Source organism: Mustela lutreola, chromosome 10 (genome assembly GCF_030435805.1).
Source record: "Mustela lutreola isolate mMusLut2 chromosome 10, mMusLut2.pri, whole genome shotgun sequence".
Lineage (NCBI taxonomy): Eukaryota > Metazoa > Chordata > Mammalia > Carnivora > Mustelidae > Mustela > Mustela lutreola.
This window is the reverse complement of record NC_081299.1, coordinates 11,136,119-11,152,065: the sequence shown is the minus strand read 5'-3', so window position 1 is coordinate 11,152,065 and position 15,947 is coordinate 11,136,119. Positions and strand designations below refer to the sequence as shown.

Below are 15,947 nucleotides of genomic sequence, written 5' to 3'. Positions count from 1 at the left end.
AAGATTGTGTATAGCTTATTGCCCCCAAAATAAACTTCAAAAATGTAGCCTCTTCAATTGGTGGTGGGAATGGAAAATGATACATACAGAAATATACATACATAACTATACACACACACTCTCTCTCTTTCTCTCTCTCTCACTGGGGAGCACTCTCCAAAGCACAGACTGCGGAACACTTATTCCATGCTGCTCAAGAGCCCCCAAACTGATTTAAGAGGGAATGAACAAATGCTCACTCTGCTGGAAAGTAACAGTAATTTAAGGAGCTACTCAAAATATGGGGAGACTTTGGGACACCTGGGTGGCTCAGTTGGTTAAGCCGATGCCTTTGGCTCAGGTCAGGATCCTAGGCTCCTGGGATCAGAGTCCCTTGCTCAGCGCGGAGCCTGCTTCTCTCTCTGCTTCTGCCTACCACTCTGCCTGCCTGTGCTCTCTCTCTGACAAATAATAAATAAGATCTTTAAAAATATATATACATGTGGGGAGACTTTGTGTATTTTAAATCTAACAGTTTTCTCCAGGAGTGCAGACACACTAACATGCTTGCTGTTCTCGTCTTTCCCCTCTCCCTCCAAGCAGGTAGCTTTTTAAAGAACTTCAATTCCTGTCAACTGTACCGCATAAAATAAAGAAAAAATAAATTTTCTATGAAAAAAAGAGAACTCAGATACCAGTATTTCAAGGAGAAGAGTCATAAAGTCAGTAAAACTATTAGATGGTTTTAATTTCCTCACAAATTAAGAGCTGCAGATCTCAAGACAAAAACTTTATTTAAGGGGCATTTGGGTGGCTCAGTGGGTTAAAGCCTCTGCCTTCAGCTCAGGTCGTGATCTCAGGATCCTGGGACCCTGCCCCGCATCGGACTGTCTGCTCAGTGGTGAGCCGGCTTCCCTTCCTTTCTCTCTGCCTACCTCTCTGCCTACTTGTGATCTCTGACTGTCAAATAAATAAAATTTAAAACAATACAAAACTTGAATGGTTGAAAATAGAGCAATGAATACATTTTATTTACAACCCTGACTTTCTGCGAAACAGTTCCATTCCAAATCTAATTTCAGGGGCTCCTGGGTGGCTCAGTCAATTAAGCATCAGGACCCCAGGGTCCTGGGATGGAGCCCCACATCAGGCTCCCTGCTCAGCTGGGACCCTGTTTCTCCCCCTGCTTGTACTCTCTCTCTCCCGGTCAAATAAAGAAATCTTTTTTTTTTAAAGTCTAAGATAATTTGAGCTACCTAATAAAGTAAAAATGAGGCAGAAGTACAAAATAATAAAACAGGCGAAGAATGGTTGTGAAACCCAGAAATAAATCAGCTATTTAAAATGCATTAAAATGGTTATTTTACTTAGGCTTAAATAAGCATGCAAATATTTTCATTTTATACAAAAGGGGCAAAAATATAAACATCCCTCCTAAGAATATTTGTTATCTTTGACTTTGGCTTCTTAAAGGCTTAAATAAACCTTTACTGTTCTCCTTCAAAGTCCTCTGAATGCTCCCAAAACATACACTTCACCAGTTATCCCCAAATCAATAAACATCTAATCGTCTATTTTTACATGTTAGTTAGCATAATTTGTTTCAATGGTTTCTTCTCTTTACACAACCAAGAACAAAAAAAATCTCAACTTAAATGATTCATCTCAAACTGACAGGTATAAACACTAGCAAACAGGAGAAAGGTTGGTATTATTATGCAGTAAAACCAACTTAATTTCTATAATCCTTTCAATCCTACACAACTACAAACAAGAGCTGGGAGAAAAGTCATGGTACCTAAACACCAATTTCCCAAATATTGTTTGATTCATTGTATCAATTTTTCTCCTGAGATTGAAAGTCATTACTTTACGTGGTACTGACTTTCTTCTGTTAAAAAAAGAAATACAAACTATTTTTGTGCCCCTAAATATATCTGAGAATAAGAAATCATACCTGGGCAACTCAGTCGTTAAGTGACTGCCTCAGGCTCAGGTCATGGAGCCCTCCCTGCTCAGCCTGCTTGTATTCCATCTCTTGCTGTGTCTCTCTATGTCAAATAAATAAATAAAATCCTAATTTCTTTTAATTAATTAATTTATTTATTTATTTGACAGACATCACAAGTAGGCAAAGAGGCAGGCAGAGAGGCAGGCGGGGGGGGGGGGGGGGGGGGCTCCCCACCGAGCAGAGAGCTCAATCCCAGGACCATGGGATCATGACCTGAGCCAAAGGCAGAGGCCCAACCCCCTGAGCCATGAAGGCGCCTCAAAATCCTAAATTTAAAAAAAAAAAAAAAAAAAAGGAATCACAGAGCAACAAAAACATTTTACTTCCAACTAAATATTGAAATTATTTGCCTGTTATTATAGATAAGAGATCACTTTGAGGATTAAAAGCTCAAATGTGTTTTTATGATTAAACATTTCAACAATCAGGGCGCCTGGGTGGCTCAGAGCGTTAAGCCTCTGCCTTTGGCTCAGGTCATGATCTCAGGGTCTTGGGATCGAGTCCCACATCGGGCTCTCTGCTCAGCAGGGAGCCTGCTTCCTCCTCTCTCTCTCTCTCTCTCTCTGCCTGCCTCTCTACCCGCTTGTGATCTCTGTCAAATAAATAAATAAAATCTTAAAAAAAAAAAAACATTTCAACAATCATCAAAAAACTGCTAATTATTAATTCCTTTAACACCAAAATATTGACTTTTGGGGCACCAGGCTGGCTCAGTCAGTGCAGCATGCCACTCTTGATCTCAGGGTTATGAGTCAGAGCCCCAGGGTTGGGCACAGAAGTTACTAAAAAATAAAATCTTTAGGAGGGCCTGAGTGGCTCAGTGGTTAAGTGTCTGCCCTTCAGTTCAGGTCATGATCCTGTCTGCCCTTCAGTTCAGGTCATGATCCCACAGTCCAGGGATGGAGCCCCAGGTTAGGCTCCCTGCTCAACAGGGAGTCCGCTTCTCCACCTGCCTCTACCTCTGATCATGTTCTCTGACTCTGCAAACAAATATTAAAAAAAAAAAAAAAAAAAAAGGACTTTTACTTCATATATAGTATTGAAATTACATCCAAATCTGACAGTTTCCAGCACATTATACCTATCATAAGCAAACTGTATAGTAAGGTAATAAAATGAGCGTTCCTTCCTTTTCCATATCAGTATTCTATATAAGCATATTTGTAAAATAAGAGAAATGGAAGGTACACGGTCAACTTTGATACACATACCACCACCAATCCCAATGGCTTCCCTCTCACCTTATCGGCCTCATCCATAATCTTTCACAAACCTGCAAGATGACAACAATTTTGGAAAATTTCTTCTTCTTCTTCTTCTTTTTTTTAAACTTCGTGATAGTAAAGCAAAGTTTAATGAATACAAAGCTCCCAAAGGGGTGGGGGGACCAGAGAGGGTTGCCTAGAAAATTTTCTACATGAACCTGAAAGTTCTCTCTCCTTAAATAAGTAGCTGCAAACCTCCTCTTGAAATCATAGACAAAGGGTATTTGAAAAAAACTCCCCCTCTCAGAAACTATAATGTCTTGATTGTTCACAAAACAACTAGCAGAACAGGTCTTAACAGGAAAAAAAAAATGCTCACTACATTCCTTTTAACTATGTTGTTGTAACAATTCAGAATCTGTTTAATATTGCTAATTACTGTTTAAATATAATTCAGGTAAAATAATCTTAAATGGTCTATCATTAAAAAATGAGTACGGTTATGGTCAACTTTGAAATAATTTACTAAAAATGTATAAAAGAAACATACAAATAAGTTCTACAAATAATACAAGCAATAAGAAGTGTTTTTCAGGGTGCTTGGGTGGCTCAGTCAGTTAAGCATCTGCCTTCCACTGGGATCATGCCCCACATGTGGCTCCCTGCTCTGATTCTCCCTCCTCCACTCATCTTCTCTATTGAGTCTGTCTCTCGCTCAAAAAAAAAAGAAAGAAAAGAAAAGAAGTATTTTTAATTTCCTCTTCAATAAGAAGTAATTTTTTTTAAAAAGTAAATTATTCCAACTGCAAAGCTACGACATTAAACAAGAGAGGGGCTTTAGCAGAAACCACACCACATCTTAACAGAGCATCAGTGCTGAAAAGTCTGATTGCTCAAAGTTCCACATGCTTGAGGCACCTGGGTGGTTCAATGGGTTAAAGCCTCTGCCTTCGGCTCAGGTCAAGATCCCAGGGTCCTGGGATTAAGCCCCACATCGGGCTCTCTGCTCAACGGGGAGCCTGCTTCCTCCTCTCTCTCTCTCTGACTGCTGCTCTGCCTACTTGTGATCTCTGTCAAATAAATAAATAAAATCTTAAAAAAAAAAAAAAGTTCCATATGCTTTTCTTGTTACTTCAACTAAACACCACAAAGGCTATTTCAAATGCCAGTTTTCCTGCCCTGGAAGTAAGAAGAGTGTCTCTCTCTCTCCCCCCCCAACTCTTCCTGTCCCCAAGTCTCTTCCTTAAATCTTCCAACTGTGGGGGTGCCTGGCTGCTCAGTCAGTAGAGCATGCAACTCTTGATCTCAGGGTCATGAGTTTAATTCCCACATTGGGCATGGAGCCTACTTTTTAAAATCTTCCAACCATGACGGTATAAAAGAAATTCCAGTAATATAATTAATTATACCAAAAAACATATGAAATTTCATCAAGTTTTTTTTTTTCTTAAGATTTTATTTATTTATTTGACAGACAGAGATCACAAGTAGGCAGAGAGGCAGGCAGAGAGAAAGGAAGGGAAGCAAGCTCCCCGCCGAGCAGAGAGCCCCATGCAGGACTCAATCCCAGAACACTGGGATCATGACCTGAGCCAAAGGCAGAGGCTTTAACCCACTGAGCCACCCAGGCGCCCCATCATCAAGTATTTTCCAAATCAATTTATTCCAATTTAAAAAATCTGTATGTAGAAAGCTTGTTCTAATAAATTCTGATTCAGGGCACCTGGGTGGCTCGAGTTGGTTAAGTGTCCAACTCTTAATTTCGCATCAGAATTTTAGAGTTGTGAGACTGAGAGCCACATTAGACTCCATACTTAGCGGGGAGTCTGCTTGAGATTCTATCTCCTTCTCCCTCTGCCCCCCCCACCACACTCACGTGTGCTCTCTCTCTAAAAAAAAATAAATAAAAAAGAAAGAAAAGAAAAAAAATTCTGATTTATTCAAACAGGTAACTAAGCATGATTTAATGCGATATGGTTTACCAAGAGCCACAATGAGACAATGAAATGTAACTAACTACGGTTATTTTCATGTAGTTATCTTTGCTTATTACTACTATTCATTTTGTTTCCACCTAAAGACCTATTTTTGTGAGAATAAAACTCTGTAGTTATCAGATGTATTTAGACAGACAAACCAGCAGGATTCAGAAGAACAAAAAGGAAAAGTCTGACCCTAGCCCAAATAGCTTTCAAGACAGAGGAGGCTGCTTCTGGAAAGCAGGAAAGATGCACTAGCCACAGACACCCAGATTAATATAAATACATGTTAGCTCTTAATTAGACATATATGTAGTTTTCTGTTTTGGCCCAGCCATTGCAAATGTTTAATCTAAACTAATCTATTCTTGGGGTGCCTGGATGGCTCAGTCAGAAGAGCATCTGGGGGCGCCTGGGTGGCCCAGGGGTTAGGCCTCTGCCTTTGGCCCAGGTCATGAGCTCAGGTTCCTGGGATCGAGCCCCGCATTGGGCTCTCTGCTCTGTGGGGAGCCTGCTTCCCCCCCGCTCTGTCTGCCTCTCTGCCCACTTGTGATCTCTCTCTCTCTGTCAAATAAATAAATAAAATCTAAAAAAAAAAAAGAAGAGCATCTGACTCTTAATCTCAAGGTCAAGAGTTCAAGCCCCACACTGGATGTAGAGATTACAAAAATAATAATAAACTTTAAAAAATATTAAAAATAAATAAATTAGTTCTATTCTTGGGGATCCATACAACCTATCTTATTCCATAAATTTCGTGTGCACAAACACAGTATTTGTTAAACAGATGGCTGAATATAAACTCAAAAGTTAAATTTAGACTAAATTTAGAGATTTAGAGAAGTAATCTACTGAATAGGAGGGAAAGGAATAGGAACAGGTTTAGGATTATCCAAATCTCAACTCTCTCCCTTTACCCTTTCATCCATTTTTTCCCCATGCATTCAGTAAACTCTTAAAGCATGTAGAATCAAGGACTAACTGCAAGGATATCTTTTCAGCAATCTGGTGAAGCCTCTGCACTTTTCAGAATAATGTTTCTAAATGCATAAAGTAAAATAAACAGGAATAAAAATGGAAGCCAATTATATTGATAGTTATTAAAATATTCAAAATGTTGTATTATAATGTTTTCATTAACATTAACTTATAATACTTAACACTGAATTTAGTAACTACGTAATTCCCAGTAGTCCCAGTAATGATGACTAGACACGGCATTTTGAGATATCTGCAACTATAATAAACTACCTGCGGATTTATACTGGTAACAAAGTAACCCATACTGTCAATACTACTTTTTTTTTGTTGCCTACTTTCATAATGCAAAGCGATACTTAATTTCAGTTACAGATTACTAGTGAAAAGATGTAATTTTCCCCATTCAAGTTCAGGAACCCTAAACCAGCCCAATCATCTTTGGGTTCGATCAAAGTAAACCACTGGGAAACAAAACACAAAAACTATTTTAAGATATCGGGATGGAGCACCTGGGTGGCTCAGTCATTTAGTGTCTGCCTTGGGCTCAGGTCATCATCCCAGGGTCCTGAGATTGGGGCCCCACAACGGGGACCCTGCTCAGTGGGAAGCCTGCTTCTTACTCTCCTACTACCCTTCTTGTGTCCCCTCTCTCGCTGTCAGATAAATAAATAGAATCTTTTTTTAAAGGGGAGGGGGTGCCTGGGTGGTTCAGTGGGTTGGGTGTCTGCCTTCTGCTCGGGTCATGATCTCAGGGTCCTGTGATCCAGCCCTGCATCGGGCTCTCTGCTGGGCGGGTAGCCTGCTTCCTCCTCTCTCTTTGCCTGCCTCTCTGCCTACTTGTGATCTCTGTCAAATAAATAAATAAAATCTTAAAAAAAAAAAAAAAAGCTATCAGTAAAGTTTATGAACTAAATTCAATAAATTCTTCAATTCCTTTAACCTGTATTACAGAAAATTCACTAACATGACAGGAAAAAGAAACCCAATGATAGGAAACTACAGAAATCAGGTATATTCAACTTCAATCTGGCCTTTAAAAAAAAAAAAAGGAGATTGATTGATTGATTGATTTGACACCGCTGGGGAGGCAGGGACAGGGAGAGAGGGAACACAAGCAGGGGGAGTGGGAGAGGGAGAAGCAGGCTCTCTGTGGAGCAGGAAGCCCAATGAGGGGCTTGTTTCCAGAACCCTTGGGATCATAACCTGAGCCGAAGGCAGAATTTTAAGGACTGAGCCACCCAGGAACCCCTCAATCAGGGCTTTTAAAAGAAATACTTTTGTGGAATATATACATTTAAAATTTTCTGTTGAAAGGAAAAGTGACTCCCTAAACCACACAAAGAGACAGACAGCACCACAGAGCTGCACACAGGAAAGCTTATACCATTAAGTTCCAGTTCTCACCAGTTAAATACTGAGAATAGTTATGCAGAAACTGTAGGTGTGTCATTTATAAAGAGTTCACAACCAGACTGTTATCAATCCCACGTTTACTCATTGGAAATGCACTGTTAGGAATCTGTTCACCAAAGCTCCAACAATTAAGGGGGATGGAGGGTGATTAACTTCCCTGTCAGTCATGCAGACAGAATACAAGCTTGTTTCTATCGCTAGAACCAAGCTACATTTCATCTACTATAAGACGTTAATTTGTAACATTTTTAAAGAACTTGGAAGGTCATGGTTTCACAGTCATAAGGTTTTAAAGATTACAAAAAAGAACTTATTTCCCCCAAAATAAAATTCAACATTCTGAATTTATAAAACATCTCAAAATAATTACCCTCTGGATGTCAGCAAAATAGTAAAGGAAAAAAGGACATCTGATGAAAGGGAGGCTGAGTGGGTATTCTATGCACATCAAAATATTTTTTTTCTCAGACTTGCTTGGACCATATATAATGACCAATCTTTCAGCTATTTACATTAATTCTACTTTATCCATTGTGTTAACTAAGAACTGTATCTAAGTATTTCAACTATTTACTGAACATGTACTTTGAGAAAGACGATATGCTAAGCTTTATGGTGTGCACAAAGGAAGACCTGGTCTTGTTCTTAAAGGATAGCACTGAAAGGCCTGTCATTCAGTCCCATTTCCAGAAAGTTCACTGTTTCTCACAATCAACATAATCTGATTATTAACACAATGTCTCTCCCACTTGTCCCAAGTTAGGCATTCTCAGAGTCCAAGACTTCCTTCTCTGAACTACTGAAATAGCCTCCCCACCACAATCTCAGTCTTTCCTACTCTAAGTCACCAGATGCCTTTCTAAATCTAAAGCACAGATCTCAACAAACTATCTCCCTTCTCAAAATCTTTCAACCACTCATCTCCGCATAAAGAACTAAACCCAAAATCATTATCATCGTTAAGTCATTCTAAATTACGTGCTGTTCACAAACATTCTTCCATCTGTATCCTCCAGGTTGTTCCTTCAACCCAGTGTTCCTGCCTAGCCTAAAACTCAGCTCTTCTTGTCGATGAAGTGCTACGTAACAGCCTTTATAGCCCTAAATCATAAAAGCTTCCAGCCCTAAGCACGAATCAGGTAGCTGACAGAAGAGGAAATATCTTCAACAACTGTTAATTTAGGGGCACCTGGGTGGCTCAGTGGGTTAAACCCTCTGTCTTCAGCTCAGGTCATGATCCCAGGGTCCTGGGATTGAGCCCCACATCGGGCTCTCTGCTCCATGGGGAGCCTGCTTCCTCCTTTCTCTCTACCTGCCTCTCTGTCTACTTGTGATCTCTGTCAAATAAATAAATGAAATCTTTTTTAAAAAATTATAATTTAGGGCGCCTGGGTGGCTCGGTGGGTTGGGCCGCTGCCTTCGGCTCAGGTCATGATCTCAGAGTCCTGGGATCGGGTCCCGCATCGGGCTCTCTGCTCGGCAGGGAGCCTGCTTCCTCCTCTCTCTCTCTGCCTGCTTGTAATCTCTCTCTCTGTCAAATAAATAAATAGAGTCTTTAAAAAAAAAAAAAAAAATTATAATTTAGTCCCCGTGTACATTTTCTAAGTTTATCCTGCCTTTGTGGCGTTATCTTTCTGATTGTAAATATTCAGAAGCATATAACCCTTCCTTTAGATTGCATACAGGGATTAGCTCCATCAAATTCATCAGACAGCCTCTGGGTTCAAGTTTTTGAGCCTACAATGCTAAGGGCCAGATCCCAAATCACTATCACTCCCATCAAAGTATAATGCCATCCTGAAGGCCCTGTATCATATTTCTCCAACTTCAACACTTCCACAATTGGCTGGCTTTTCAGTAAGTTTTGACACAATGGAATGCTACGGTGTCCCTTTAAAGAGGTAGGTTTAGAGAAAAAGGACTAAAACCTGAGTACCTTAATTCTATGTAGGAGAAAGTAGGACATAACAAGACTTCATAATCAGCTTATTATAGAGTTCAAATGAATCTTGTCAATTGTTTAACTTGACAATGTAGCAAATAAAATCATGAGAGGCTGAGTTTTCACCCATGTCACAGAGCTGCAACACTGGAGCCAGTACATAATTTTCCCCAAGTACATGATCATTTACTTGTCTCAAATTAATTCGAAGCAGGCAATGCTAGAAGAAGAATAATTAATCTGGGCATTTTAATCAATCAAAAAATTTCATATCCTATAAATTTAAAATACACAGCATTCAAATATAAAACTAGGATATTTGGCATAAACAGGATCAATAACAGTAGATGGAAACAAGGAATGGTTAAAGACCATTCAAATGCTTCCACAACTGAAGCAGTAATAATAATAGCTAATAATTACTAAAGGCAGCATTTAATATATATGGATATCGAGCTAAGCACTTAAACACTTTTTTCGTTTAATCTTCACAATAATTTTAAAGCCTGATTCTCACAGAAGATGAGAAAGCTGAGGTTTAAGTAACTTGTCCAAGGTTATAAAACGAGTAAGCTGTACTATCTACACAGATCTGTGATAAACTTCTAAGCGGTTTCCTGTTAAGATTACCTTCAAATTATTATTTTTACCTTTAAAATAAAATTTCTTTGTAAAAAAATTTCCAACTAATAAAATTAGCTCACTCAACCTTAATGAACAGCTAAGTTACAACCAGCATTTAAAGAAAGCTTTTCTACTTGAGATTATAAACTGGCTTTTACCTTGATATTAAAATTAGTTAAAATGTACTCAAAAGTTGATTTGGTCATTTATAATAGATGGGTCAACAGTATATTTCACCAATACATCTTTAAACAAAAGGCTTTTATGAATTTTCAACCAAAATAATAAGTTAGCATTATACACCCAAGAAATTAAAAACTCTAAAGAGATACATTTTCAGCGGCACAGGATTTAATTCATTCAGCTAAAGTTACCGTTTTTCTACCTCTTTTGGCCATTTGAATATTGAACATCTGGAGCAAAAAACAGCATTTGCAAATCACTATTTCAGGTACTTGACAGAATGGTGAATTCCATGGCCACCCACTAATCACAGCTTCTTATACACACAATCCAAGATTACTTACTTTAAAAAATATTACTATGCTACAAATCATTACCACTGATTGTTGAGAATTTGTGACATATTATTCAACAGCTCGTCTGTGATAACAAAAGGCTGTTAACCTACCTGTCACTGCTGGTACTACTGCTGCTGCTGATTGAATCACTACTGGAGGATCTACTCCTAGAGCCGCTGCCGCTAGGGGACCTTGTAGGTCTAGACGCTTGGCTAGCCAGCCTCTGAGGAGACTGATTTCTAGACTGGGATGAATGTGGTGACCGACTCCTGCTGTGCTGGTAATTCCGCTCTGGCCTTCTGCCTCGTACCTCCCGGGTAATATCATCCCTGTAGATATCCCTGTGTACCACACTGGGCAGTGTAAACTGCTCCCGAGCCCTAGGTTCGTATCGGGGGTCATGAGCATCAAAACGGTTTGGACTTCGACTCCGAGAAGCATAATAGAGCCCATGTTGTAAAGTCCGCTCGCGAGGATCTCTATAGTAATCCTGATCGTAATGTCTTGTCCGATCAAATCCTCCCGTCCCCCGTTCATGGTGTCCATAGGCACTATGTTCATAAGCACGCTCCCTGTTATCTGAAGCCCTGCATTTAGGAGGGGGGGAAAAATATTTAATCAATCAGAAAAGGGCAAGCAAAACTAAAAGCAAGTCATGCAAACATTCATTTCAGCATTGTCTGTCTTTGCAACTGTCATTTTCTAAACAGCATTAACCTACTTAGTAAGCAAACACTACCAAGCTTAACATTTTACTTGACTCCAAATATTATTTTCACAGCTGAGCAATCATTGTGTATATTGGGCTTTCATGACTAGTGTTCTGCAAATCAGATGCTCTTTTTATTAGGGATTTTCTGGCTTATATGCAGAAATATACATATACCATCTCCTTTTCATTTGCAGTTTAATGCAACAAAAAGAGACTGTCATTTTAATATCAAAGTTTTCTTCCATCTGATTAAGATACATACCAAACTTTTACTTACTTGACAAATTTATTTTAGGCAAAATTTCCATGATACATTTTAACACAGACATGAAAGCCCTATTGCAATGTATGTCCCAGCAGTAAGAGGGCATTTTCAAAGAAGTCCAGAAAAAAATTTTAAGTATAATTTTCTCTCATTAACTTTCGACTTCTTGGGTAATTATAAAAACTACCAGATTATGTAAACTGCTGTGCCCAAACAATCACATTTAATAACAGAAATGGAATCTTAAAAGAAAAGGTTATCAAAATACTGGATTGACACAAGCTATTTATTCTACGGTAAATTTAACTAACTAAAGAATAAAGATTATTTCATCTACTGGTGCTATCAAATTCCACGTAATTTTTTAAAACAACTATTCCATGATCCCACTTGTTAATGTCTGTGCTTAATGTTTATAGGAAATATGCTCTTAGTCATAGCTAAGCTCAAATTGCCTCTGATGAAATTAGCCAACTTTGGAAACTGTAAGATATTTGAAGGTTGCTATTAGCAATGGATTAACCTAAAAAAATGTTTCTGTAGGACATGACTATTTGCCAACCTACGGTTACAAGAGATTGCTGCATGTTCAATTAAACATGCACTTATGTGTTGATAATGAAAACCAATGCTAATCCTACACAGAAATCTTAACATTTTCTACTTTTGTAGGAAACCAGAACTCATTTCCTGAGTTCCTAAAAGACCATTTCATCACTTGATTCTCAAGTTGAGACTGAGTTTCTTTTCAACATTATCTTTGGATCTGATCTTCTATCAAAAGATTAAGAAATCATCAAAGACACAGAATTAGAATCTCTCCAGTGAAGAATATCTGGCAAAAATCTTACAACTACTATTATGTCCCCAGTAGATACATAAATCCAAATCTCTCCACTAATCTTCATTTTCACCCACCCTTTCTTTCACCATACCTTCCTAGGCTATACTTGCTTTTTGCTGCTATGATGTGAAGCAACTGCATGGCAAAAAAATGTCAGTACTATCTTTCCTATTTAAAAGTATTAAATAGCTTTTTCCTTTTTAAATGTGCTACATTTCTGGCATTTGGATAGATATTTCAATGTCTAACAAAAAAACAGGGTTTCCTTTGAGACTTAAGAGAAAATTTCACAAATAATTTAACTAGCACCCTATCAAATGTTAATTGGTAAAAGCTGTTATTAATGATATAACAAGCAATAGGCAATAGTTCTAGGAGAATTACTGCTACAGCTGGTATTTTAGAAATATGCAAAGTTCTTATCTATTAGGAAGATACAGAAGGCAGGCACAAGAGCTAGCAGAGCTGAAATCTAATAGCTATTCTTTGATTCATCTATTAGTACTAAATACTTCTAGAGTTAGTGGGGGGAAAAAAGAAGAGAGTTTGACTTGGGTTAGGAGAGGGGCTAATATACACAGGTCAGGACATACCAACCTTTTCCAAGTGTGGAAACACGACCTATAATCCCAATTAAATCTAGGGAGAGAATTGTGAACATAACTTCCCCAATTTTGGCCCCTCTTATGGGGGTAATCCACCTTCTTAATGGGCAAGGGTGTCAAATGATATTTAGATGAACCACAAGGAAAAAAAAATCTTAGTGACCAGATAAAATAATTCCACTGGAAGCAAGTAGTCCCAGACAAACTGTAACTCTCAAACCCCCAGACTTCTTTCTTGAGATAGTAGACAATTATAAATTCATCCACATTCAAAAAAATTTCCAGCCCTAAGTAGGAATCAGGCAGCTGACAGAAGAGGAAATCTCCTCTACGATTCCACCAAATGAGGAAGAACAGTTGCTCCCCATTAGTTCACCTTTGTAGCCATCCACACAGTCAATTTTGATTGCTGTATCCACAACTGATCGTCACCATGTGTTCAAGGCTAAAGTACCTTTAATTGGACAGCAACTTGCTTAAGAAACAAAATAGTAATCCTCTTCCCCTGGGCTAATGGAATCTTGACTGCATGACATCCCATACATTCCAGCAATTAGAAAAGAATGGCTATATTCCAGGATTTAGAAACATTCATCATCTCAAATTTCCCCCATTCCATCAAGGAGTATAATTCCAACATGGAAAATGTGTAGATCCAAAATGGAAAAAAATCAAACATTGCCTTCACTCTTCTTCATCCAAGTACAGATTTCCAGATTAAAGTATTGTTTGTAGAATCCAGGCGGTTGAATCATTATGGTCTGCTAGGTTTTTTGTGACAATCCAATTTGTTTGTACACTTTGTGTAGTGAAAATTGAGAAGCAGATATCAACTTCTAAAAGAATCTGTAGGCTCTAATATTCCAGAAATATTCCATATAGTACAACCACAAAATCTGTAGCCAAATAGCTCCATCAGATAGCAGAGATATATCCAAGGAAGGCCTTCAGATTATCCAACAGAAGGAATAATTAATTCTAGAAGATAGGTAACTCCAAAAATGATACTGCCATACAAAATCTTCCACCATTTTACATCTCAGGAGTAGATATCCAACCAGCTGCAGGAAATATCCTCTACGATTCCACAAGATACCAGCCACTGGCATAGAAATCACTTCCGTTTCCAACCCAAAATAGGAAACATTGAGAATGCCCAAAACTTTAAATCCATCTGGGGCCCCTAAATATGAGTTTCTGTTTCTCACCATATCAAATACAAAATACCTGCCTACAGAAACCTTGGAACTTACCCATCAAGTCTCCGCTCATAACGTCCTTCTCGTGCATGAAGTGATGGTGGAGGGCCATAAGCAGGCCCTCCACCACCTCCTCTGAACCCAGAAACCTCTCTACTACGAGATGCTATGGAAACTGTATCATCCAATCCCCGAGCAGCACTCGGAATGGTGCCTGGTTCATTATAATCCGTGCGTAGGTCTCTATCTCCCATTTTGTTGACTGAGTTGTGAGCCTTCTGTGCACTTTTGATGTCCACAAAATCCACAAAGGCGGCCACTCCTCCTTCAGATCCCCTCTTGGGGAGAATTTTGACACTTTCCACGCGGCCATATCTGGAAAAAATAAAACATTATTGTTGCATAACAATAATTTTCCAAGAATAGTCTGTGAAAATCTTAGACAATTTACATTAACTGCATATGTAGAAGGAGTTGCAAAGTACACAAGATGGCTTTTACACTCACATTTTACTTGGGGCAAAAATTTACAAGGATTTTTTTAAAAGCAAGCTCTACACCCAATGTGGGGCTTGAACTCAAGAGTCCTGAGATCTAGTCGCATGCTCTACCAACCGAGTCAGCCAGGTTCTCCAAAATTTACAAATGTTTTAACCATTACTCTTACTTCTTAAATACATTCACTGAATTACTTTTCACCTTTTAAGAACACTTAGCTGAAATGAATCTGTTTTATGAATTTTTACATTCTTAAAAAAGGTTACTAAACCTAAGATGCTTCAATGTTACTTAGATATCTTTAAAGATGTTTATCAGGAGGGCCTGGTGGCTTAGTCCTTAAGTGTCTGCCTTCAGATGAGGTCATGATCTCAGGGTCCTAAGCGGACTGAGCCCCGCACCCAGCTCCCTGCCCAGCAGGAAGCCCAACTTCTCCGTCTCCTACTCCCCCCTGCTTGTTTCCTCTCTCGCTGTGTCTCTCTGTCAAATAAATAAATAAAATCTTTTTAAAAAATTAAAATTAGGGTGCCTGGGTGGCTCAGTGGGTTAAGCCGCTGCCTTCGGCTCAGGTCATGATCTCAGAGTCCTGGGATCGAGTCCCGCATCGGGCTTCTCTGCTCAGCAGAGAGCCTGCTTCCCTCTCTCTCTCTCTGCCTGCCTCTCCATCTACTTGTGATTTCTCTCTGTCAAATAAATAAATAAAATCTTTAAAAAAAAAAATGAAATCTGTAAAGTAGCTGTTTTTAGTTAAGATGTTTCTTTACTTTTTAATTTTAATTTTTTTTAAAAGATTTTATTTATTTGACAGAGAGAGAGATCACAAGTAGGCAGAGAGGCAGGCAGAGAGAGAGAGAGGAGGAAGCAGGCTCCCCGCTTAGCAGAGAGCCCGATGCGGGACTCGATCCCAGGACCCTGAGATCATGACCTGAGCCGAAGGCAGCGGCTTAACCCACTGAGCCACCCAGGCGCCCCTACAGATTTCATTTTTAAATCATTAAGTGAAAATGAGCCTACTGAAAAAATGAGATGATTCCACAATCTTTACTTGAAAGTAATCCATTTGAAGTGATAGTCTTAATTTTTTTAAAAGACTTTATTTATCCAAAAAAGAGAAAGCACAAGCCAGGTGAGGGGCTCAGCCTGCTGAGCACGGAGCCCACCACAGGGCT

The 15,947-nt window shown here is 38.9% G+C and overlaps 1 protein-coding gene across 5 annotated transcripts in view; it reads right to left on the bottom strand.

Annotated features, from left to right (window-relative positions):
- SPEN (spen family transcriptional repressor) overlaps positions 1–15,947 on the bottom strand; it is a 96,436-nt gene that overhangs the window by 52,320 nt on the left and 28,169 nt on the right. For 3 of the 5 annotated variants that reach the window (XM_059137053.1, XM_059137054.1, XM_059137055.1), the window contains exons 2-3: positions 14,335–14,655; positions 10,766–11,242 (exon numbers count right to left, since the gene is read on the bottom strand). In XM_059137053.1, coding sequence (XP_058993036.1) covers positions 10,766–11,242; positions 14,335–14,655 — 798 coding nt within the window. Of the gene's footprint in view, positions 1–10,765; positions 11,243–13,073; positions 13,441–14,334; positions 14,656–15,947 lie in introns of those variants that run through there. The other 2 variants (XM_059137057.1, XM_059137056.1) reach the window with 2 other exon arrangements.